The 25,524-nt window shown below is 44.7% G+C and overlaps 2 protein-coding genes across 5 annotated transcripts in view; both read right to left on the reverse strand.

Annotated features, from left to right (window-relative positions):
• Positions 1–142: 142 nt before the first annotated feature.
• On the reverse strand, positions 143–14,922 carry tasor (transcription activation suppressor). Its single transcript, XM_019879487.1, has 28 exons — positions 14,499–14,922; positions 13,858–14,003; positions 13,605–13,697; positions 13,446–13,518; positions 13,190–13,281; positions 12,186–12,317; positions 11,980–12,110; positions 11,606–11,637; positions 11,410–11,515; positions 10,498–10,601; positions 10,312–10,415; positions 9,881–9,953; positions 9,727–9,801; positions 9,293–9,471; positions 8,615–8,860; positions 8,187–8,373; positions 7,946–8,068; positions 6,983–7,140; positions 6,750–6,894; positions 5,834–6,235; positions 4,573–5,549; positions 3,832–3,954; positions 3,397–3,556; positions 3,210–3,318; positions 2,868–3,046; positions 2,448–2,594; positions 1,552–1,924; positions 143–949 (listed from the first exon to the last, which is right to left on the reverse strand). The coding sequence occupies exons 1-28, from the start codon at positions 14,752–14,754 to the stop codon at positions 640–642; spliced, it is 5,235 nt and encodes a 1,744-aa protein (XP_019735046.1). The 5' UTR covers positions 14,755–14,922; the 3' UTR covers positions 143–639.
• A 446-nt stretch (positions 14,923–15,368) lies between these two features.
• Positions 15,369–25,524, reverse strand: part of arhgef3 (Rho guanine nucleotide exchange factor (GEF) 3) — a 27,118-nt gene continuing 16,962 nt past the window's right edge. For 3 of the 4 annotated variants that reach the window (XM_019879324.1, XM_019879323.1, XM_019879325.1), the window contains 9 exons: positions 21,989–22,096; positions 21,587–21,898; positions 20,979–21,041; positions 20,803–20,899; positions 20,645–20,721; positions 19,859–20,116; positions 19,579–19,749; positions 18,665–18,854; positions 15,369–17,158 (listed from right to left, as the gene is read on the reverse strand). In XM_019879324.1, the coding sequence (XP_019734883.1) occupies positions 16,710–17,158; positions 18,665–18,854; positions 19,579–19,749; positions 19,859–20,116; positions 20,645–20,721; positions 20,803–20,899; positions 20,979–21,041; positions 21,587–21,898; positions 21,989–22,096 (1,725 nt within the window). In that variant the 3' untranslated portion in view covers positions 15,369–16,709. Of the gene's footprint in view, positions 17,159–18,664; positions 18,855–19,578; positions 19,750–19,858; positions 20,117–20,644; positions 20,722–20,802; positions 20,900–20,978; positions 21,042–21,586; positions 21,899–21,988; positions 22,097–23,749; positions 24,002–25,524 lie in introns of those variants that run through there. The other variant, XM_019879322.1, reaches the window with a different exon arrangement.

Here is a 25,524-nt window from a genome sequence, read left to right on the forward strand (position 1 = left end):
AATCCAGAAATGTTTCCCCAATCTGCCAAAAATATATGCTTCAGTTTTTGAAGCAATCGGACAAAATCTGTATGACATTTGGAAAATAACACAAAAATTTCAAAACTCAGCCAAATGTCTAATTTCACAACGCAGCTTTTGGTTACTAAAGTTTTAATAACAGTATGTGATTTAAAAAAAAAAAAAACAACAAAAAACATGAACAGTAGTAAAAAAAAAAAAACATAAGTTAAAATCACTCATCAAAAACAACTTTCAGGGACAAAAACATTTTTTTAAACACAATTTGCAATCCTCGTGAAGGTCCATTCAAAACTTTTCATTTGTAGTTTGGTTTTTTTCGTGAACAAACATGCACCTCTGCATTAGCATCATCCTAAAAGTGATGACAACAAACGTTTTTTTGTTTTTTTAAACAATGTGTGGAAAGAAAATTCACAAAGAGCCTGCGGAATTCAACATGTCAGGCGTTGTGACGAAAACCAGTGACTTTCTAGTAAAAAGAATAATTTTAAGATCCACTTACGCACCGGGCCTCTCCTTGCAACAGCGCCCTCTACAGTCTGAACAGGTCAACACACCTGTCTAGATTGCTAATTGCCGAGGTGATGAGAAGAAGGTAGCTCGGTAACAGGGGTTCTACATGCCATTAAAACGCCCTCGCTCTCCTCCTCGCGGCCAGTTCCAATAAGCGTCGTACCCCCCTGCAAAGCGTTGTCTCGGAAAGCCCCACGCGGGGTTCCTGCTTGGGTCTGAATAAAAATTGTAGTGTTGAGGGTGCTGCTGATTCGGGTACCGGTGGTTCTGGTACTGATGATTCTGGTAGTGGTTGGCGCCCCTCCATCGTTGGTGTTGTTGGATGACATTGGAAGGGGCACGGGAAGGACTCTGGCGGGGGCGCAAGTCCACGTCTCGCTTTGGCGACTCGTTCTTATCAGACTTTGTGCATCTGAAGGAGGGATGAGATGCCATTCAAACCAACATTTGGGAGGAGGACTTACTTGTTGTAGAAGCCTTGAAAATGCTGGATTCACCCCCTGAAGTTAATTTCACTCAGCAATGTGTAGCTTTTTGTATCCATGTCTATCATGAGTAGACCCACCAAAAAGTGTCAAGAAGACATGCGGGAAATGAGATATGTCGTAATTTCGGGCCTGGGTCATTTTAATGATTTCCAGGAGTCTTTCGAATGCATTGAAATTCCAGCCCCTGAAGTCAGTTTGACTGAGCACCATGAAATTTGGTAGACAAGTCTATCATGAAAAGGCCCACAAAAAAGTCTCAAGAAGCCATGTCTGAAAAGACACAGAAAGTCTGCCATTTAGGTGTGAATCAGCCATTTCTAGTTCAATTTGGCCACTTTTGATGGTCCTTCAAATCTTTTGATAATTCAGCCCTCAAAATCGGTCTGAGTGAGCAGCGTGAAATTTGGTCGAGATGTCTCTACTAAGTAGACGCGCAAAAAAAGTTTCAAGAAGCCCTGTCTGATAAGACACAATAAATCTGACATTTTGGCTCCAAGCACATTTGGAAAAGGGGCATACAACTGACCTGGTTGCCTCGCCCTCCAGAGGGCAGCCAATTGGAGTGGAGGAGATGCTGTCTTCTCCTTTTTTTGAACTTGAAGGCTCCACCTCCTCTCTCCTGTCATTGGTAGAGACTACAAGTGTGTTCTCATTGGCCGGCGGCACTGTTGCTCCAGCCGGTGAGACTTTGTTTTCAGTGTCAGAAGCCTGTTGTTGGTTCCTCTGCGCTCGCAGGTGCGTGATGGCCATGTGCAATATGTGAGCGTCATTTTCCCCGAGGGTGGTCTCCGGATTTTGCTGCTCCGAGGCGTAACCGAGGCTCGGGTCGGTCTGAGGAGACTGCTGCTCCACGGTGCCGCCGTTCGTGTTGTCATCGCCGCTCAGCTTCCCGGCGACTCCTAAAGATGGAGGAGATGCATTGTGGGTATGTCGGAAAACATGATGGAACCTGCAATGTTGGGCAGTATAAATTTCAAACAAAAGATTCCAAAAAATAAAATATGATGTGATGAGTTTCACGTTCTGACGTAAGTTTGATGTTTTAAGGGGATAAGTTTCACATCATGGTATGATCCTTTTCACAATATAAAATGTTTCAAATTAGAAGATAAGTTTCAGATCATGATAAGATAATTTTCATTTTGTCACGCACTAAATTTCACATGATCTGATTTTCACATTCAGACGTCATACAGTAAGTCTTCACATTTCAATTTACGTTTCACATTCCGACACGAGTTTTGTATTTTTACCGAATGCTGAAGTCACGTTGGTCATGTGTCAACGTTTTCATGTTGAAATATTTTGATACTGAACTTTTTTTGTTGTCCGCGCATGGCCCTGATATGCTTTTGCATCCGCTTTTTGACTGTAACCTCCTGAGGTTTACTGCCGGACAACCATGAATTGAGCCGGACGCACCTTTGGCCGTGTGCAGGTCCTCCGCGGCGCTCTGCTTGTTGCTGTCGTCGCGGTGGCCGAGCAGTGCATCGAAATTTTTCAACATCTCGTCCACGGCGGCCGTGATGATGCCGCTCTTGGAAAACCGCATGAAGTCCAAGATATGCACTGAAGACAGAAAAAAAAAGTGGGCGAGAGAGAGAGAGAGAGATGATAATGAACTATTCAATAAGCACACTCCTCCAAATTTAATTTGGGAAATTGAGCTTTGAGGTGAAGTTTCAGGATGGACCTAAAAAATGCAGTGTAACCTTTCCACAGATGATCTTAATTTGACCTGGTGTATCCACGCCCAATTGCACTTTTTGCACATATGTGTATTTGCTGTTCTCAAAGACGTGCCGAAGAAAATATTCGGCGCTCCTAAAAATTGGAAGTTACCTCTGAGGAAAACGGTGTGTCTGAAGCGGGTGTTGTGGGCCTGATGTTGGATGAGACAGTGGAGGTCAGGCGACGGCTGTTTGCTGTTGTCACAGTGATGCTGCGGCAGGACCTCCACGATCTTCCGCTGGTGGTGCTTGAGGATGACGTCCAGCAGCCCGGCGGCATCTCTCCGGAACCTGGTCGCCAACAACACCGACAAAGCGACTCGTCACATTACTTGCGGTCACACAAGCACAAATTTGTGTCAGCTTGGAGTCCAGCACTTTTCAGAACGGGGACACCAATGTTATCAAAGCAGAATCCACATTTATGCCAGAACAGCCGTAGTAGAATTCTTACCTGGCCTGCTCTTTCAGCTTCTTGAGGGGTTTGCTGTGAATCTTCCACCTCCAAACATTTTCCGGAGAGTTGCGCTGCTCCAAAAGCTCCATGAGGCCATCCAGTTGATCTGCAATGACAAACCGGTCATCAGCCGAGCCGCGGCGAGGAGACAGCGTCCGTCCTTCCCCCCAACGGCGCATCCTACCAGGAGTGACCAGGTCGGGATTGAGGACGAGGTCTTCGGACAGGATGCAGCCGCCACACACAAACAGCTGCTCGTACCCGGGGGTCTTGAAGTCGTCCACCGTGTCGATGCCCAGAAAGATCACCGACTGGTGCTGCTTGAGTGAAACCAAACCGGGAATCTGAAAACAACAAGTCCACAAATGTAGGGGAGTTGGGTGGGGGTATTGTAGCAGTTACAAAAAAAGAAATGGGACATTTTGCCTCTAATGGCATTTAAGAGTTAATCAGCTTCTTTGCAGTGGTTATTCAATTTTTTTTTTTTTTTTTTTTTAAATGATGCCCGTTCCACACAGCAACATGAAATATGCTAAGCGTGTCCATCATGCGCAACAACAAACAACAAAGGCCTCAGCTTAGTGGCGGCATCAACTCGCAAATGTGCCGTTTTGATCACCTCGTGAACGTGCTCCGCGATGTCTTTGTTCTTGATGATGACCAGAAGTTTGCGATCAGAGACTTCTTGTTTCAAGAAGGAAACAGGATCCTGCTCTGTGAGACCTTGCTGGGTGAGGTACTCCTACAACAACACAGCCATACACAGATAAAGATATGAAGTGTCTTGATAACATTCCACAGAAAGTGTGGAAAAGAAACACGTAGAAGAATCTCGGATGGCCAACATTTTGATAACGACGTCCATGAACTTGACAACGGTATCACCTCATTGTCATTTCAAAGGTACTTTGATTTCATGACCATACTGTATTACAGTATTTATTGTTGAAACGTTTTAGTATTAAAAATCACAACACTACACAGTTGACTGTAGGAGAGAACTTGATTTTAGAAACACACTTTACTAAAAAGAAAACTAACAAAAATGCTATAAAAAAATTCGCAAGACAAGCAAACTCATACGAATAATAGTCAGAAAAGTGCAGTTAGTGCGATATATAATGGCTTACTTCTGTGCGATAGTAGTACAGTTTTGCCAGAAGGCGATAATGGATTTAAATGCCGCAAACGTATTTATTTATTTTTCCTCCACGGAGCGGAGGAAAAATTAATGTGAAGGGTGGAATGACAGTCCCGCACAGCGCATTTCACAGGCCAGTCCACCGAGAAATGGCCAGAACGTCCAGATTACCGCAATGGGCCTGGTTCTGTCCGTACACCACAACGACGACGGCGTTACCTTGACGTTCCTGACCAGCTGGTCGTCCAGCTGGAAAGCATGCACGTAGAACTGCACCATGGGGCTCCTCTGGACGTCCTTGATGATGTCGTACAGGTTGCTGAGCACCTCGGGCTTCAGTTGCCGGATGACGCCGCTGAGCGTCTCCGCCGGCGGGATAGAGAGGGGGTCCGAACCGGGCTCTGAGCCAGGCTCCGGCGTTTCTGTCGGCACGCAGGACGTGGAGATGCTGTTGGGCTGCGTGGACTGAGCGGGGCAAGTCTGGTGGTTAGCGCGCGGGCCGACAGACACGGGTCGAGGCGCGCTGTGAGGAGGCGGGTCCGAAAACTGCACAGTTTGTCGGCTTGCTGCGTTTTCGCTCGCTGCCTCAGCTCTTTCTGTCCCGTCCTCATCTGTTCCTGCCCTGATGCTGGACACGAAGGCACTGATGGAATTGGCGAGCACCAACTCGGGCTCGTTGCTCAGCTGGGGGTCGTCATAGTCCCGCAACATGCCGCTAATGCCATCCTGGAGCGAGTTCACATAGCCCTGAACCGGCGGACACGGGTGGTACAGAGACACGTACTGGGAAAAGGGCATCACCACCGGGGGGGCAGCGCTCAGCGGCTCGGGGGGATGGTCAGGGCGCGCTTTGGGGAATCTGCAGTTAATGCTCTCCTCCTGCAAGAAGTGATGCAAGTCGGCCGAGAAGTGGTCCAGGTGTTTGTCCAGGATGTCGTCGATGCCTCGGAGGGGATTGGGCGGCGGCGGCAGAGAGACTGAAAGCACGGCACACTCCTCCTCTTCCGAAGACACAGTCAAGTCGACCACCTCCATCACTTCTTCCTCCATTTCTCGTCCTTGCCGCAGGCTGGATGGCGCGGCGCTCGCCAAAGCAAACGCGGAGGAGTCCGGATCGTCTCCGCCTTCAGCGACGCGTTTTGCAGTCATGCTGCTTGGTGCAAACGGCTCACAAGAGGGTTCTCTCAACGCATCAGCTGCAATGAGAGACAGCAACAAGAAAACAGCGGGATGGTAATGAGTAGGCGTGTACCCATCAGAGTTTTACGCTGCCGATCCCGATCATCCATGTGTGAGATACCCCGCGATCATGTGGATTAGCTTCACATTTTAAAATTTCAGAGCTGCTCACGAACAATCATTTCAAGAACCGATTAATTTGTTGATGATTTTTTTTCACTAATTGGGTCAGCCAGGGCTGCATCAAAGTGGAGGCTGGAGAAAAAAAAATGTGGAAAAGTGAACAGGTGAGGAAACAAACCTGCACACTCCCTGGAGGAGGGGGGCGCAACCTGCTGCTGGTGGTCCATATGGCTTCTTTGCTCTTGAGGCGGCGACGACTGAGAATGGGGGGCTGCGGATGGAGGGGACGGGTACCCGGTGGGAGAAGGGGGGCGGCGAACTTCCAGAGACGCTTGACGACGGGGCTCGAGACAGGGCGGAGGGCTGGGCTCGGGGGAAGGGCACCTAGCAGGTGAGGCAGGGGGGCTGGGCTCGGGAGAGGGGGCGGGGCTGGGCGAGGGGCTCGGCGGCGGGCTGGCCTTGGGGGACGTGACGGAGCTGAGTGAGGGCGGCTGGTCTGCTGCGGGTGCCATGACGAAATGGAGGCGGGGGTCCTGGGGGAGGTTCCGTTCCCTCTGCGTGTACTTCTCGGAAGACAGACCTGCACGTATTTGATTTCAGTCAACACTTTCGTTGAGCCCACAGACCTCCACCAAGGAAAACTTTTATTTTGTCTCCACTCTTGACACATCAATGGAGTCAACTAGGGCCCAACCAGTTTGGCTATTTTGAGAGCGATTCTGACTTCAATATTAGAATAAAATTCGGATAACTGTATAAATTAAAAAAAAAAAATACACAATGACGAAAATAGCATAATTTGTGCTTCCTGAATGCTGACTACAACAAATATGAATTACAAGCAGAACATCTGAGCGTTTTACAACAGTTTGCCTATTAGTATTTTATGACAGATGAAAATTGGGGGAAAAAAAAATCCTCAGTAACTTAGTGGTACGTTCTTTTAATTATTTGGATTCTATTGTTGGAGGTTTTTTTTGAGACCAGCAGTAATAATAGATTGATCGTGATGTCATCTGATTCCACAAACGCAGGGACAAATATGTCATCATAACACAGGGTTGTTTTGATTGAGCGTGGCAAACAACATTCACCTGTGATGGGGATGAGTCTCCACGGGATGTCATCGTCATACGCTCTCCTCCCCACGCTTCCTACTCCTCCTCGCGGGTCATGGTGATAACTCTCTCCGCTGGGACTGAATCCCTCCAGACTACTCACGCTGCCCGTCATCTGCTCCTGCACATGCACAAGATTTAAACGGGAGTGAGCGTGCGCGTGTCTCCAGGAGAGCGCACAGATTCATCCAAGAGGGCCTCGAATCCACCTCCAGATCGTCCTGCTTCCTCAGGTCGATGTCACGGTTGGCAGGCAGGCCCATTTTGGCGGCTAGCCGGTCAAACGGGGACAACTCGGCCTGGCCCTCCGCGGAAGCTTTGCCGCTGTGGCTTCTCGGCGGCGCATTTCTGGCCGTCTGCTTGAGACCTGGCGGAAGACATACATTAACTCGGGTTGTTTGGAGCAGCGTTAGATGGCTTCAACGCAGGCGGCGGTCAAGCTACGTTCCGAGTCAATGGGAGTGGAGCCATTCATGCAGAAATAGTACGCGGGAACCCCAAAGTCAAATGTTCCTTCCAAGATGGAGAGTGACTTCACAGACAACCATTTTTTCCTATAGGAAATCTGTTTAAGCGTTTTAATTTATTTATTGGATTTACCGTAGTTTGATGTATTTCTTCTCCCTTACTTTAGATAGATAATAAGAAACAATAATAGGAGCAAATTGCTTGTTTGTCAATTACCTCACAGGTACTTCCAATTATCTCCTATAACTTCATTATCTTTAATCATATAGACATTTTTTTACATTTTAATGTAAGGTTTTTACTCTACCTTTATATCTGTATATATTTGATCTATTATAGAATAATTCTTTAGATTGTATCTAAATGAATTAGAATATGATTGCCGTATTCTTATTTATTCAAATCAAACTATTGTTTAAACTTCTTATCATGATTATCGGTTTTGATAGTTTTGTTTTCTATTAGATTTTTTTTCATCCATTTTATTTAGAATTCATTTGAAAGATTTTAATTGTAATTTAACACTTACTTTATTTGATGTGTAATTTGTTATTCATTTCAATATTTTGTGGGGAAAAAACATGTACTTCTTTGACTATTTTCACCTTTTCATTTGTATTAGGTTCATTTGAGCGTGCAGCCAGTCATACAAGTGTAACAAGAAGTTAACCAGTCTTCAACAAAATACCAAGGCTTGCACTCGCCTGTTAGCACTTTGCGAAGTCTGCCTGCAAGTTCCGAGCCATCGTCCTGCACGTCCACGCCAATCAGACCCACTGACCGAATGACAAAGGCAAGAGAGCCGGGGAGGGCCGGGGCTTGCCCACCTTCCAATGATAGGCAAATGCAAACATGCACGCATGCATGCACACACACAAAAGATGAGACCTCACAAAATCGGTGCACACGTTTCAATTCAAGTTGAAACATATGGTGTGCCCTCACCTGGACCCTTGTCCACTTCGGATGGCTGGTGTAAGGACTTCAAGTACTTGAGTGCCAGCTGGGCTGCCCTCTGCTCCACCCTTCGCTCCGATGCCGGTGTTTTGGTGTCTTCTCGCGCCTCCTCTCTCTTCACCTCATTCTCGGCCTTCCTCTTGCAGGTCATCACTAAGTCCGTTAGTTCCTGCAGCTGAACAAACCGCCGCACATATTAGTCGCCGGGTAAGGCTTGCGCCTGAGGTAAATAAATGGCTCCCTCAAATCGATGGCTCACTTTCCCAATCATTAAAAAAAAAAAAAAAAAAAAAAGTAGATTTTTTTAAAATGGTTATTATCTGCATTTTCTTTGCACTATATTTATAATATTGTTGAATATTATTCCAAAAATGTTTCCCCGAATGCGTGCTTGGTAGCTAAATGTGTATGGTTACCTTGTGGGCGTTGCTGCCGGCGCCCTCTCGCCCCTTCCTGGGCTTAACCGCCGGAGGCTCCAAGCGTGTGCAGTGCAGCTCCACCATCTTGGTCGCGTGAGACACCGCCAGCTGGTAGCGAGCCGGATTGTGAAAGTACATGCGCAGGAAGCCGTCCATGTTCAGCCGGTGGCGTTTGGGTGCCGGGTACACAGCGGCCGTCTCGCCGGCTTTGACGTCGTATTGAGGCATTTCGTATGTTCGCACCTGTGGGTTTCAGGGGGTGTTAGAGTGGCTCGGGCAGTGGGGTCCACAAAATCGTTTGAAAAGGATTATGTTGTATGGTTTTGAGAAAATTCCTCCATATTTATATGAATATGGAGAGCGGCACGCCAATTCAACAAACATACTGGTACCTTGCTATTTGAGTGCCCCCACTTACTTTTAGACCTGTCCCGATGACAAACTTTTTAGGACGATATACATCTTCCTGGAAAACTAACACAGACTTTTTGGGGCTGGAAGGGATTAATGGCATTTCAATTTATTTCAATGGGGAAAACGAATTTGAGATTTTGAATTAAACTTGTAAGTCAAGGTACCACTGTACTTATGCTTACATGGCGGTAGGATTCCGAGGGGGGGTCAAAAATTAGAAGTAAGGGCAGCCCCTGCGTGAGCGAGGTGGTTAAGGAGCACCTTGCCGTCCTTCTGGCCGACCAAGTACTCTTGTGCTTGCAGCTCCACGCCGGTGGAGAGCTCCGAGGAGGGATTGGCGTGGCTCCTGATGAGGGCGTGATGAAGCGCTGGGATGAAGTGCTTCAGTCCTGATATCGGGCTGTTGACGAAGCCGCCGCAGGAGGACGTACAACTGGATGCTGAATGCCCAGAAATAAATACATAAATTATTACACAATTCATTGAACATTTTGTTGTACATTTTTTCCCCCCTACTGTACTCGAATGTGTTTAATATATATTGGACAGTTTCTTATTTTCCTTCCTTTCTATTTAGGAATTATATTTATTGTAAATATTTTCATTTCATTTAACTAATAATTCATTTCGTTCAGGTGGCTCTGGTCCTGAACTCGAAATAGAAATAGTAGTGGTGGTGGTGGTGTGGTCCTCACCGGATTTGTCCACATCTCTGCTCTCGGGGAAGACGAACAAGGCCTGGAGACGTCTCTTCCAACTCTCCCCTCTCTCTGAACACATTACATTCGGAACAGTTATCACTGCATTATTCTAAGTGGCAGTAGTTAATGCGACTGTCAGGCCTCCTACCGGGCGGTGTGGCCATCTGAGCGCTGGACAGCAGGAACAGGAAGCCTCGCTCAGTCAGCGCGCTTACCAGAACCTGCATGAATAGCATAAACACAAGAACTATAAATGGTTAAAAAAATAATAATAATAATAATTAGCATAATATATTTGGATTTTTGGTCTAATATTTTATTGATAGATTCTCACATTTATGTCCAATATTTGTTTTACTTTTGGATTATTTTCTAATACAATGGACCATCCCCGCTATCGGCGACCAGGTTGGCCCGTGACTAGCAATGACGCCAATTGAAATGCATTGAATAAATACATAAAATATTTCATCCTCCCAAAACACGGCTTAACATTTAAGGTGTTTTCCATAAACCAAAGTGTCTCACATTAGTGTGAATGTACACAATTTTAAAGAAAAAGGAAACGCTGCCACCCACCACTCTCTCGTCCTCGAGCTCCTGCAGTAGCCTGCTGATGCTGTTCATCGAGCGACATCTGTCCACCACCTCCAGCAGGCTGCAGTGATGGCCGTGTGTCACAACTACACACAAATGGCGATGACATCACGTGATCTACTAGACAACGGGCAGAAATGAAATGACAATGCCTACGCGCTACGTCACCTTCCTTGCTGCTGTCATAGAGGTTGTAGGAGAAGAGCTCAGGTGGGAGCAGCTTGGCCACTTTGTCCAGCCTCATCAAGCGTCCCAGCTTCAGCCTGTCGGGTCTGGAGGAAACAAGATAGGTGACAAAAGGGACACCAGATTGGTCTTTGGCTTGCTCGTGATCAAGTCAGGTGAACCGAGTTTTAACATCAAATAAAACGGGACTATTACGGTCAATGAAACCTGAACGCACGCAAAACCATGTGGTGCAACCATGTGCCAGTGGGAAAACAAAAAAAGACACTATTTGGGTGAAATGAAGTAAAGGCAGACCAGGAGGAACAATTGTAACATAAACATGGACGCACACAACATCGTGGAGCGACCACATCAGTCCCGACTGCAACGGCAATCCTCTCCACCCGGGCTGAACAAACAATTGAATACAAATCGACGTCACAAATCAGTAGGATGCAATTTTCAAATTGCAAAGGCTACAATAAAATTAAATAATAATAATAATAATGTGTGTGTGTGTGTGTGTATATATATATATATATATACACACACACACAGAGAGAGAGAGAGAGAGAGAGAGATTTTTTTTAACCTAAAACCTTTATTTAAAAAATAATTAATTCTCGTTTTTTGTAAAGAGTCATAATTAACAAGTTATTTGATTTCCAAAAAAATAATAAGAATAAATAAATAAACAAATATGTAGCTTTTACTCCGTTTTATTTTATCACTGCACTGACCACAGTGGGTGATGATAATGAGAAATATTTCAGGACTTTTGGTCATGTAACATTTGAGTGGGACGGATCAGAGAAAAAAGTTTGCCGGATGTGGTGCCCTAGTCATATTTTTTCCACCCCTGCGTGGATCGAACAGCCAGACGCAATCAAGTTGCCGCTGGCAACCACTCACAGTTTGTGTGGGAGGAAGGGCAGCCATGACGAGCGCAAGGAGATGGGGAAGAGGATCTTGTCGTCGTGCACCAGGTCGCCGCTCCACACAGTGAAGTGTTCCGGCTCTGAGGAAGAGACCAAAGCCGTGCGACCATTTCGGGCCACCTTCCAATGAACGCCTCGATCAATGAAATGAAACGAGGGCGATCGCTCACCTTTCCTGGCCTCCCCCGGCCAACTGTTCGCCCTGCGCCACAAACACAGCATCTTGTCAGTATGCATGCTAATGCAGAACTGTACATTTGCACTCATTCGTGGTCATTTCATTTAAACGCCCCTGTGAAGTAACTTCAGAGAATTGTTTAGAAACACATTATCCATGTTTACACATAATTGCTGAACCGTGTGCAAAGACTGAGAACTCTGCAGTACTCAAATTGTGGGGATTTTCCACCATTTCATGTTTCAGATTTTTTTTTTTGGGGGGGGCAGCATCATATTTGCTTTCATCGGGTGTCTGAAGAGGCATTGCAAATGACAATCTCTTCTCAACTGCCTTACCTGGATAAATAAAATGAAATGTTGTTACCTGACGGGGGCCAAAGGCATGCTGGGAAGTGGCGAGTCTTTGCCTTTATAGTGGTAGGACACCACAGCATAGGGGCACACCTGGCGGGGGCGCTCTTTCAGCTCATCAAAGTCGTACTCGTAAAAGTAATGCTGCAACATGAGCGCATGTCTGACACAAAAGCCAATAAAAACATGTTGACAAGGCGAGCCTTTGCGTTTGTTTACCTGGGTGTGCTCGAAGGCCCGGTAGGAGTTGACGGAGGTGACCTTGCTGAAGTTCTTGGACAGGTGGCTGTCGAAGCGGGGAGTGGGGTCTAGCACATTCTTGATGTTCTCGTAGATGCTCTTGACTTTCCCCTTAAACAGAGATGAAAGTGGACTTTTCCAAAAATCCCGGAAAAAAAAAAAAAAAATCCGATCACGCATGAATTAGTTTACACAAAACGCTATTCAAATACTCGACATTCAATGATTAATCTTCCTTTTGTGTGCACACATGCACCCTTTGTGGCGTCCGAAATCTCCGAGATATGGCGAGGCCATGAGAATGCGAGGCGAGGGTTTTACTGTTGGGGCGACGCTTAGTAAGCGAGCCTCAGCAGTAGATAGTCCGCGAGGCGAGGGTATGACTGTTGTGGCGGCGCCACTCAAGCTAAGCGAGCCTTAGCACTAGATAGTCCGCTGCTCTCTGCTGTGCGTGCTTCAGCGCGAACATGTACGCAAGCACGTCTTTTGATTTCAACCAATCAGCGCTGACGCAACCGACGTCACACACGACAACAGTTAAGCTAAGTTAGCCGAGACGACACTCGAAGTCGGACGGACACGTTTTTCTGCCAATCTGTTTCCCTTTTTGTCCAAATATATTTTTTACGACAACTGTCTTGTCCACGGTGTCTTTTATTCGTTCCACTGGGGTTTAGTAAGTGTGTTTATAAAGAGACGAAAATCTCTTTACTGTTACTAGTGTTAGTGTCTCAACATGGCTACGCTCGTGAAAGCAAAACAACGAACTCAAACGCGTCTTTGTTCAATGTTGTCAACTAATATCCGGATTCATTTTAGGTCAATTTTCCTCAATTCTCCGGAGAGATTTTCATCAAAATTTGAAAAACCCGGAATTCCGGGAAAATCCGGAGGACTTTCATCTCTGCTTAAAGCACGCATGCGCCCTGATCAGCGACCGCGTCGCAAAACGCCATCCGCGGGTGACCTACGGGACGACTCACCTTCATGACTTTGAAGACGATGATCTCGCCGGAGGCGCCGCGATGGAAGGGATTAACCTGAATTAAATCGGAATACCTGCACAAATACACTCCTGTGGAGGGAGATAAGGAGAGAGACAAACACGGCAGACACCGAGAGAAAGAGACAGTGAAAGACTGGAACAAAGAGAGATGGCCGGAGACACATCGACAAAAAACAGAAGGAGAGAACCACACACACAAAACCATAAAGGAAAATTTGATGCATGGCTCCCACCTTTATTGGGGTCTCCCAGCGCTGACTGCCAGTTTTGACCCACAATCAGGCCTTTCTCACACAGCCATGGCACCTACAACACACACACAAAATTGAAAATAATGCATAAGATGAAGACTATTCCGTATAAATATTGCACAACATTATCACGCTGCTTACTTTGGCTTCTTCGGTCAAAAGGAAGCAGTAACTCTCCTCCAGCTCCTTGTCTGTTCGGCCCTCCGCCTTCATCTCCCTCCTCTTCTCCACAAACTGACACACACACACACACACACACACACACACACACACACACACACACACACATTTTTAAAAAAAAAGATGGATAGCCACATTATTTTTCTATCATACCACATTATTTTTCTATCATAGACCATGACGGAGGTAATATAGTCGAGAAGATGGCTCGCACCTCCCTCTCCAGCTGTTCACTGTGGACCAGTCGGGGACAGCTGTAGGTGAAGCAGCCTGCCGAGGCCGCGTCGACGTGGCCAGCGGTCAGGATGGTCATCACGCCCTCGTACTCTCGTGACTCGCCGGAGATATGCTTCAACAGAGCTGCACAAATAATCATAAGAACTAGAATCCTTACATTTTTAAAGCACCTTACAAGAGAAGACAGTGATGGACACTCGTTCTTCGTGAGAACTATAGAACACAATCTTGCTGAATGACAGTGCCATACTCGTTCTGCATGTTCAAGAGTTTGACATTTTTATATTTATATATTGAAACCGTGTATAGTGTTGCAATGACTCGTAATAATATTCTTATATTTATGAATACTTGGTCATGGTGTCATCATGGTGGTACTTCGAGCGCTCAGTATATTTCTACGGTAGGTGGTACTGTGAGAACGGCTGGCTAAGATTAAAGTGACCATCAATTGATCAAAGGATTAATGTAATATTGATTAAAGTCTTTAAGTCACGCGGAAAAGCTCCAAAGCTAGTTGTCTAGCATCGACGTGCTTGGTTTTTAAAACGTTTCAATTTGAAGGAAAATTGTCACACTGTAGTCAGTTGCTCGGTCTCGGTCGGCTACTTGACCCACCTTTCTTCTCCTTCTTGGGGATGTGGAATTTGTCGGGCTCTTTCGGCATGTGCCTCTCGTGGACGGGCGACGGTGCTCCCGGTCCACCGCGGCCGCCTGGAAGAGCCTCCATCCGTTTGATAAGAGGCTCTCCGAAAGAAGGAAGGAGCGCGCTCGCACACTCGCCATCTTGCACGCTAACACTAGCCCCGCGGGACTCCGAGGATACCCTCCTCGGCGGTGGGTACGGCACCCTCCGCGTCACGCCGTATTCCATCGGTCCCGGCCCGGTCCTCACCCTATCCGTCCGCCGTCCGCACAGCACCGCGACACCGCCGTTGTGAACTTCTTCTCGTTGGGATGCGCGTTAGTGTATCATTGGTATAGTTCTCAACACAACAGACGCCATGTTTTTTGCCGTGTACTTCTTCTTGGCTGAGTTGTTGTCGCAGTTTGAGTGCAGAACGATACTCTGCTCCCACCTATTGTTCGTGTCTTGTAACTGCAAAACCGCATTTCAAAAAGAGAGCGCTTGGACAGGTGGATGTGGATGATAGAAGGAGTCATTTACTTTTAATTTTGAGATTGGTATTTTAGATAATGCTATTTGATTTGAAAGTATTTTTAATCATTTTATTTAATTTTGAAGTACATTATTTGGAATTGTAAATGCACGCATTAATTAGATTTTATTTCAACATTTCAATTGAAACAAATAGATGGCTGGTGGAATCTCGGGTTATGACCGAACTCAGTTTGCCTCCAAAATGACATATCGGTTTGTGAAACTTAAAAAAATCTTGAGTCCTGACGTGATCAATTATATTTAATTTCAATCAGACTTTTAAACATTTTAAAATTTAAACTTAATGACACATTGACAGGCGACACTTGACAGATATGAATGGCTTTATTTCTACATCGATGTACACATATATATATTATACAGCAGTTCCAGATATACACATTACAGTCTTTTTCCGATTGTCATTCATTTGGGAAAAATTTTCAAATCGTCATAATCATAACACAGCAGGCTGCACATGTGAGATGAGTCATTACAGGGAGGAGTAATATGCCCCTTTCGTCAAACTCATTTTGACAACACGGTGACATCATAGGATGACAACATAAGAGCATGGGGGCAATATATTATGTATGACCGGCGATTAATCCCCACATGCCGACGTCAGACTACGGGGACTTAGCCTGATTTTGAGCCGACAGACAAACATAGTGTCTCGTAGCCGATTTTGACTTGCCTTGTGGCAGCATCGATTTGGCAGAGTGACAAGAAGCTGTCAAAGGGCAGACATATATTGTTATTCCTCTCAGTTCTGAATAGTAATAAATACATTATTGCAGTGAGTGTCATAGACAATGTTAAAATCACTGAGGTGTTGTTTTTTGTTTTTTTTTGATGATGAGCCCATTTCCCACAGAGACATCACAAAAATTAGCGAATCTGAGTCAGGGACAGTACATGTGAAATTGAACCATATGTGCCTTTCACATAGAATCCAGAGAAGAGAAGTGAGTGTTGGATGTTAAACTCAAGTCAAACATTTCCTTTGCACAATGTTCTGTGTGCCCCCACTCGTCTAAACCCGCTGACATTAAATCCAACACTGCCCCGTGCTGGCGAAGGGATATTGACAGCAATGCGCCTCCGGGCTCGCATTGCAAATGTCATGTGACCTAGACAACGGGTGATCCGTATCCAATGCGAGCCCAAAGGCAGATTAACATTTATGTAACGGTGGTTCTGGATAAAAATAGCCTGTTTGCATAAATGAGGGCAAACAGAATTATGGGAAAGAAATTTTTTGACTTGAGCTCCCCTTTTCACGCTGCACTTAGTAACACGCAGCATGTTGTCGCTGGTGGATTGATTTCACAATCAACAAGTGGTAAACGTCTCCCTGTTTCTTCCTGATTGGCTGCCACGCAAGGACTACCAAATATAGGCAAGCAGTCACCGGGGCTCCGTTGTCCTTGAACACAAAGAAAACCAAGTGTGGTGTGAAAAAGCCTTTACACACAGGATACGACATCTTAAAGCAGAAATTTCTGTTAGACAGAACAGCTACAGGGGGGTTCGGCTTTTCCAAGCTTTTAAAGTGACTGCAGCCAGTGGGTTTGGTGAAAGTCTCTTTGGTATTTGTTGTCCCTGGTTACCATGGTGACCATACATTTACCCAGACCTTTCTGGTAGTTTGTGAAGTGCAAACATCAGCATCGTATGTTCTCTTCGTCACTGGCGTCCTTGTTGAACGCCTCCATTTCCTCCTCAGCATCCCCATTGCGTGTCTCACCGACGTCGTCCTCCATTTCCATCCTCAATTCGGCCTGTTCCGTCTCCATGGCCACAGCGGCATCACTTCCCGTGTCCGCTTTCCTTGCCGTCCTGTTCTCACCTTGCTCGCACAGCCTTTTGTCGTCCTCCGGCTCCGATTCTGACTCCATCACCAACTCTGGTTCCAGCTCCGTCTCCAGCTCCTTCCTGATGTCTTTTGCCAAACACGGTCCATTTTCCTGTGCCGCTTCCGCCTCCGCTGCCTCTTTGGCCTGGCGGATGCAGTTGATCCACTGCTGCTTGTTGAAGGCGTCGCTGGCTTGGAAGCAGTGACTCTGCGGAGCGCCACCCGAAACCCGGTACGACACGCGGAAGAAGTTTTTTGCTGCCAGGACACAAAACATGAGGCGGTCATGTGAAGCGAACCACCCCTGCCGTAACTTCCACTCAATGACACAAAGTCTGAGGCCATCGCCAGCTTCGGTTTGTTGTATAACGGTCATACAGACACTTTGACATTTCAGCAAAACGTGGACGCGACCAATATGGATTTTTCGAAACCGATTCTGATTCAGATTTTTGATACATGAAACCAATAACCAATTAATCCGCCGATTAAGCAACGTAAAATGAATGCAATAACTTTTTCGGGTCCCTTAACACTTACAATGAGTTACCGCCAGAAAATGTGATATTATAATAGAATAATATATGTAACATATGAAATATAGAGTTTATAATACTACATCTAGTATTTGTGTAATTATACAACTGAGAGAAAAATTATGACAACTGAAAAGAAATCTTAAAAAAAAAAGAAAAATCACCAAATCAATTTTGATCAATTTTCCAAAAATGTTTGTGTCATGTAAAGAAAAACAAAGACCTAAACTTGAAAAGGGTTGATACCAGTCAGTTGGGCAGTACAGGAACCTCCCCGGCGATTCGCAAATCACCAACAAACAAGGGGTCACCGTATTTCTCAACACGTTTGTCTGAGAAGGGGTTTTGAGCGTTGGCGCAGGTCGGAGACATTTATATATAAAAACGAATGGCCGGAGACTTTGACGGCGACTTGCATCTCGTCACTACTGACTGCGCTCGTTGTTGCTGAAAGCTCCCCGGATGGAGCCGCCCACTCTCATCTCGCCGTCCGAGACGTCCTCTAGGTCCAGCTGACAGATGGGGATTGGTCGCCGGCACAGCTGGTAGCTGACGGGCTGCTCGTTAAGCGAGACGGAGCGTGTGATGACCAGCACGTCCTGGAACAGGAACACGTGGAGCTTCTACACATGGAAGGAGAATTTCAAACGTTGGAGGCAAATATTTTTTTCACACTGCCAAATTTGTATTTTCCGCACAAAAAGCATTTGATTTTCTCAAAAGCCGACAGTGCGTAATCCGCCGATTAAGCAACGTAAAATGAATGCAATAACTTTTTTGGGTCCCTTAACACTTAGAATTAGTTACCGCCAGAAAATGTGATATTATAATAGAATAATATATGTAACATATGAAATATAGAGTTTATAATACTACATCTAGTATTTGTTTAATTATACAACTGAGAGAAAAATTATGACAACTGAAAAGAAATCTTAAAAAAAAAAAAGAAAAATCACCAAATCAATTTTGATCAATTTTCCAAAAATGTTTGTGTCATGTAAAGAAAAACAAAGACCTAAACTTGAAAAGGGTTGATACCAGTCAGTTGGGCAGTACAGGAACCTCCCCGGCAATTCGCAAATCACCAACAAACAAGGGGTCACCGTATTTCTCAACACGTTTGTCTGAGAAGGGGTTTTGAGCGTTGGCGCAGGTCGGAGACATTTATATATAAAAACGAATGGCCGGAGACTTTGACGGCGACTTGCATCTCGTCACTACTGACTGCGCTCGTTGTTGCTGAAAGCTCCCCGGATGGAGCCGCCCACTCTCATCTCGCCGTCCGAGACGTCCTCTAGGTCCAGCTGACAGATGGGGATTGGTCGCCGGCACAGCTGGTAGCTGACGGGCTGCTCGTTAAGCGAGACGGAGCGTGTGATGACCAGCACGTCCTGGAACAGGAACACGTGGAGCTTCTACACATGGAAGGAGAATTTCAAACGTTGGAGGCAAATATTTTTTTCACACTGCCAAATTTGTATTTTCCGCACAAAAAGCATTTGATTTTCTCAAAAGCCGACAGTGCGCCTTATAATCCGATACGCCTTATATGTGGATCAATATTCCGATTTCTTGGATGTAGTATTTTAAATATTCTGTAAAGCGCTTTGTTACAGCTTCAGCGGTTGTGAAAGCGCTAGATAAATAAAGCTGCAATGCATTCTATTGCATTCCCTTTAGCATAGCACCCTCTAGTGGAAGCATAACGCAACCGCAGCCACTATTGTAGCTTCTATGCGCCATATAATATGGTGCGCCCTATATCTGGAAATAGTTTTAAAATAGGCCATTCGTTGAAGGCGCGCCTTATACTCCGAAGCACCTTATAGTGCGGAAAATACGGTATTTTGATCATCATTTAGAGCCATCGTTGAACTGCAAATTGTGCAAATCCTCAGAATTTCAAAGTCCCGTTCAGGGCTGTAGTATACAAGTCCAGACTCCATTCTCGGACTTGGCCATTGCACTCGTAAAATATTTTTATCGACTCGGCCGAGTCCAAGTATGTTTTTATGCCTGAAATTTAATGTCCTCCTTCAAAATCAGCTTTCAAACAGAACGTTTTTGAGACGATCAAAATAGTCAATAGTGGTGAATCTGACGGCGAGTGCCAAGGCAAACAGTCTTTTTCTTTCTCACCAGTCCCCGGTTGTTTTTGAGCTCGCCGTGGCAACTGAGCGTCCGCGAGCGTTGGATGAGGGCGTCCCTGTGGCCCACCTCGGCGTAGAGCAGCCGGTCCTTATAGAACTGACACTCGGACTCTCCCGTGCGCCTGTTGATGTCGGCCACCACGCCCTGGACCAGCAGCATCTGTAAAAAAAATAAATAAAAAAAAAAATGTTCCCCTTGATTTGTTGGTCTTGCTGGTATCAAGCATATTTTATTTTTATTTTTTGCACAGTCAGGGGTTTTCCCTCACCCCTTGGTCCAGGTGCGGCCGGTCTGGGTGGTGCTCGGGTGTGTGCTTGAGTATCTCCCGGAGCAGCAGCGGGTATTTGACCAGTCGGCTGCGCGGGATGTCCAGGAAGTTCCACAGGTCCAACTTCCTGCTGAAGGGCGACTGCTGGCAGCGCTGCAGGAAGTCCTGCACCCGACGGTCCAGCTTCTTCTGGTCCAGCAGGGCCTTGGCCCAAACCTGGTTGCTGCAGTACGCCGTGTACGATGACAGACAGGGCAGCTGCGAGCATGCACACACACACGCGCACACACACACACACACACACACACACACACACACACGCACGAAGGCACACCATTGTTGGCCTACATTGTATGGATAGCAGCAGAATATATTTTGCCAACGATAGCAATTTTGATACGATGATCCATCTCAACATTGACGCAACCGAAGCAGATCAAATTTAAGAATATCATTTGGTTCAGTCAGTCATTTCTATCAATCCCACTCACTTGCTCTCAGTTTATGAAAAAAAAGTAACGGTGGTCAGCTTTGTTGGTGACACCGTTGTAAGCCACCACTCGTCATCCAAAGACGTCAACGTGTATTTTTGTTTTTGTCAACCGTGTGTCAAAACACATGCCTTTCCCAAAAACCCGACTGTTTTTTTCAAAAAAATTTCAAGTATACTTTGATTGCCAATCAGCTGTTTCATGAAACACATTCATTTTAAAAATATTGAACTAACTTTCATTTCCGCACTTGGCTCATGGAAACAGAGTAACAACAGCCACATTTCACACTCACCCAGCCGGTCAGGATCTGTCCGACGTGTTCTGTGGACCCGTCCGGTTTCCTGGCCTCGCAGAGCCGACTCAGCAGCTCTGAGGATGAACAAAAACGCTCCCTCAGCACTCGGGTGTCGGAATGAGAACTGGGTCAGGACGTCGTGGCTGTGCATTAACCTTCATGAAGGGGGATCAGTGAGTCCAGGGTACCGAAGATCTGGTTCAGTTCTCGCTCAGTCATGATGGACAGCTTCAGCATGGGGTCGTGGTACGCCTTCAGCACACACCCACACACGCAAACAAAGATGACACTTGGGGTTGGTTGCGTACGTAGAACACATTGTTTTGCTTACCTTTTTTGCCAATTTGAGATCCTCCACCAGATCTTGCTCGCCCTGAGCCAATTCAAAAATCGCCTGTAATGTAAACAATTTACTATTAGTATAACAGGGGGAAAAATACATTTTAAAAAAATTGTATTTTTTTCAAAAGTTTCAATCTTGGTTATTAAAATCAAAATTTGGCGGGGAGTCAAACTATTATGATTTTGTTTAAAAGTCTCACTTTTATTGAAGAAAAATGATTATGTATTGAAAGCCAGAAAAAAATGATACTCTGAAAATAATGTCTTGCTGAATCTGCCAAAATCACCCATCAATTAGTGATGTGGGCGGAACCAATTTTCTGATTGGCTGCATGACTGCTTATGTGTTCAAACAAATATTTCAGTAATTACGATTTAAATAATTGTTTATTTTTTATATCAGAGGCAGGGAAATCCAAATCACTGAGAGTTTATTTTAAAGAAATATTTATTGATAACTATAATTTTGGCACACACAAAGAAAATTAAAACTCCATGGATTGATTAAAAAAATACTATAAATTTTTTTTTTTGCTGTACTTTTCAATACTTTGCCAGAATTTGTGTAAAAGGCATGAATATGATATCAAACGTGACCTCTTGCCGTTTGATGTCTTTGGGGCTGAGCGTTTGCGCGGCCCCCAAGTGGACATCGAAGGTCTCGCTCCAGAGTTTGCTGTCGCGGCGCTTGGCGGCCGGGCCGGTCGCTGCGGCAACTCTGGACGTCGTGGAGCCAGAGGAGGAAGAAGAAGAAGAAGAAGTAGTAGTAGAGGAGGAGGAGTTGGACATGGCTACTGAGGTCACTCGCATCTTCATGGAAGAGGAGGAGGAGGGGGCAGGAGGCCGAGGAGGAGGCGGAGGCGACGGCGGAGGAGGAAGCCCTCGCTCCCTTCGGAAGCTGATGGAACGCTGGGAGAGTTGACATCCGTCAGAAAAAAAACAACAACAAAAAAAGCCAACAACAAACTGCATCCTGTTGTTTTGCTTTTGGAGGCTCACCTGCAGCGTCTGGCCGAACCTTTTGAGCGGCGCCGTCTTGATGGGCAGGAGGCCGGCCAGTGACGTCACCCTGGAGACCAACGCTTTGCTGCGCTTGGCGCTCGGTTCCTGCAAAACAACCACAGAGAAGATCGCTTGTTAATTGACAACAAAATTTTGGCTGCGACTACTAACCGAACCTGATCTTCGGCGAGGTTTACATTTGGAATGTTGCTGCGTATCAAATCAAGTACTTTCTCAACTCGTCAGCCAACAACCAGGCGGCAACTAACACTTAATTGAACTGTCTAAATGAGATGCTAGGCTAAATGCTACAGTATGACAGCGAAAAGTAACATTTTGAATGAAAAGGAATGTTTACCAAGCTGATAATAACGTAAGTAGAGTTATTATTGACTACACAATATCCGGCAAGATGTACAAACACCACGATGTGCCAGTATCACTGTGCGAAGATCTTTCTGTTCCCGCTTCCGGAGCCTAACGTGACCGTCTTCCAGTCGTGAGTTCTTTGACTTTATTTCAGCGTCGCGGCAAGATCTTTTTGCACTCATGACAGTTAAAGAGTGTTAAAAAGTTGAGAAATAAAAGAGGTATTTCAAGTGTCTTCATCAAGTATCAGTCGCTCCACGCTCTGAAAGGGTTGGCTGATGTGCTCATGCTAAGCTAATACGTTGACCTCGAACCATCCAACTCAATTGTCATCAATATTCCTTGTCAAACTTGTATTCACGGGGTAATGAAATGTAAAAAACAACATTGATGGTTTCACAAAGCCTCGCCCGGGGTAATTAACCAGTCAGCAGTTTCATGCAAAAGTCACTGTGACCTTGACCAACAACGTTTGGCACCTTGAATTGTTTTCGCTGGTCGGACGCATCATTATGTACATTTCTGGAATACATTTGCAAACATCAGGAATCCGCCGGGGGAGAATGTCAGCTGGTGTCGTTTTCCCTGAAATTGGAGTGTTTTTTTTATTTTTGAGATTTAAAAAAAGGCATTTTAAAAATAAAAAGTTCTGATATTACAAAGAAGAAGTCCTAATTGTCCCGGAACAAAATCCCAAAAGTGAAAATGTGATCACATTTTTTTTTTCTCAATAAAAAGTCGAATTAAAATTACTATTAGTGTGCGGACATTGACAGTGTGTAGCAGTGGTTCTTTTTGGCTTGTATTAGAGTTCTTTTTAGGTTAAATGTTCTGTCAAGCGCTTTTTTACAGCTGCAGTTGTTGTCAGAGCGCTAAATAAATAAACCTGGATTGTATTACATAAAGTAAATCATATAAATAAAGTAAATCATCATACTCTTTCACCTAAAAAAAAATAAATAAATAAAATTATGAAAATAAAGTTTCAAGAAAATATCTTTATTTTTTTAGAAAAGAAAGAAGAAAAAATGATATGATGAAAATAGTGACACAAAAAGTATTTTTACACAAATTAAGTCTTTTTTTTGTCAAGGGATTTTTTTTTCACAAAAATACAACCTTGCAAGAACATATTTTGATTGTCACAATCAAATGTAAAAAAAGCTCAGATTTGATCTGATCCTGTGTACATATTTGGTGAAGATAAAAATGCGTATTTTTCTGCGGAAAAAAAAAAAAAGTTGTCATTAACGAGACTAAATTGAAATGAATTTCAGGATGATGACGCCCATGCCATAAAAATGCATTTCTAACACGTGACACTGCAACAGCAAAATAAAACCGGTCTTATTTTTGTTGTTGTTGTTTTTGAGGCGTGTGATACGGTACCGGCACTTGTTTGCTCCCGCACTTGTTGACCTCCACAGACGACGCCGACTTCAAGTTGTGTAGCAGCAGACCCAAACGCCTCTGCCCGGCAACCATGATGCTCACCCCAAAACCAAACAAAGACGAGTTCGCCACCGGTTTGCGACGAGCCCGCAGCCAAGCGCACAACGACAACTCAACTCCTCTGCTGCTCCTCACAACAACATCTGGATCACAAAAGCTCAATTCCATCCCACTCAAAGCTTCTCTCTCTCTCTCTCTCTCTCTCTCTTTCTCTCTCTCTCTCTCTCTCTTTCTCTCTCTCTCTCTCTCTCTCTCTCACACACTCCCCCCCCCTCTGTGATGCTCACTCGCTCCGCTTATCAGTTTTACTTTTTCTCTGTGACTCATCACCTCGTCACTCTCTCAATGCTCCCCGTGCTTCCTTCCTTCCTTCCCACCTTTTTCTCAGAATTCGGAGGAAAAAAAAAAAGCGGCCTACTTTCCATCACAAAAGGCTCAATCTCGTGAAAATTCAGTTCCATAAAAGGAAATCACAAGAACACAGGGGAAAAAATGAGAATAATTGTTTTTTTTGTTTGTTTGTTTTGTTTTGAGAAATGTTGGGAGGATTTTAATAACTACAATAATACAATCAAATTCATATTTATACATTTAATTTAATTGATGAAGGTACTATTAAGAATTGGAAACAATACAATAAATGTGTTTTTTAAAAATGACCTTTATTAATTTTATTTTTAAAAAAGTTGTAAAATTGCAAAACTAGAATCAAGTCAGATTTTTTTCTAATAGAAAAATAATATTACAAAAATAATGTTTGTCCGTCCCCCCAACACAATATTTTATGAGGATCAAGTTGTATTCACTTTTTGATGGGACGAAGACAATGGCCGCCATTGTGTCCCCTTTGGAGCGGTCGCCATGGTTTCATGCTAGGGCAATGACTCGCCTCCAAGTCAGTGACCTTGCTGCGTGTCATGCAGCCTTCAGCTCAAAATGGCATTCTGCAGTATTTGCTTGTATTGAATCAACCGCATCGACTAAAATGACTCAAGTTGATCCGAGTCTGTAAAATAAAAGGAGTTTATTTGTCCGGCCCAGTACGAGTTGCATGAGGAGCTGCATGAAAAAGTGGCCCACAATCGCTTGCTTGCGTGCCATCCAATAATTGCTCACGGAGCATGTGACCCCACCCGTCAACATGTTCATTAAAAACACATCGATAATGAATTTAGACGACGTCAACGTCCACGCAGGGGCAACTCACGTGTCACTTTTGACAGCCGGCCTGCAAAAAAACTTGCAAAAGTGCTCACACGGATGGGCCAGGTCACTCCCTGATTAATTCACAATTTATTCAATTGAACAAAAAAGTTCATTGCACAGTATATGCAAACTAGTTTACTTGACTAAAATTTTATTTTTAAACTAAATAAATTGGTAAATTGTCTAATAAGGTGAATGAACACAAAAACACATCAAAAGATGTACATTCTTATGAACTATTTTTGGGAAAAATGGCCAAATTAAAGTACAACAAATTAATTGTAATATGGTAATTAAAATAATTTATGCACATTTTTTATTAATTTAAAATAATCAATTATCAGATCCTATAAAAAAAGTCAAAAATCATCATTTTACGAAAATGTGATGATTTGGAAATAAAATCAAAGGATCTAAATGAATCCAAATTTGTCTTCCTTTCACACACGTGTGTGTGTGTGTGTGTGTGTGTGTGTGTGTGTGTGTGTGTGTGTGTGTGTGTGTGT

Source organism: Hippocampus comes, unplaced genomic scaffold, assembly GCF_001891065.2.
Source record: "Hippocampus comes isolate QL1 unplaced genomic scaffold, H_comes_QL1_v1.1 scaffold44, whole genome shotgun sequence".
Lineage (NCBI taxonomy): Eukaryota > Metazoa > Chordata > Actinopteri > Syngnathiformes > Syngnathidae > Hippocampus > Hippocampus comes.

Coding starts and splice junctions, on each gene's coding strand:
- tasor (XM_019879487.1), bottom strand. CDS start 14,754: ATGGAATACGGCGTGACGCGGAGGGTGCCGTACCCACCGCCGAGGAGG. Junction 9,472..9,726: donor CAGAGATGTGGACAAATCCG/GTGAGGACCACA, acceptor CTGGGCATTCAG/CATCCAGTTGTACGTCCTCC. Junction 6,895..6,982: donor GGAAGCAGGACGATCTGGAG/GTGGATTCGAGG, acceptor GTGCATGTGCAG/GAGCAGATGACGGGCAGCGT.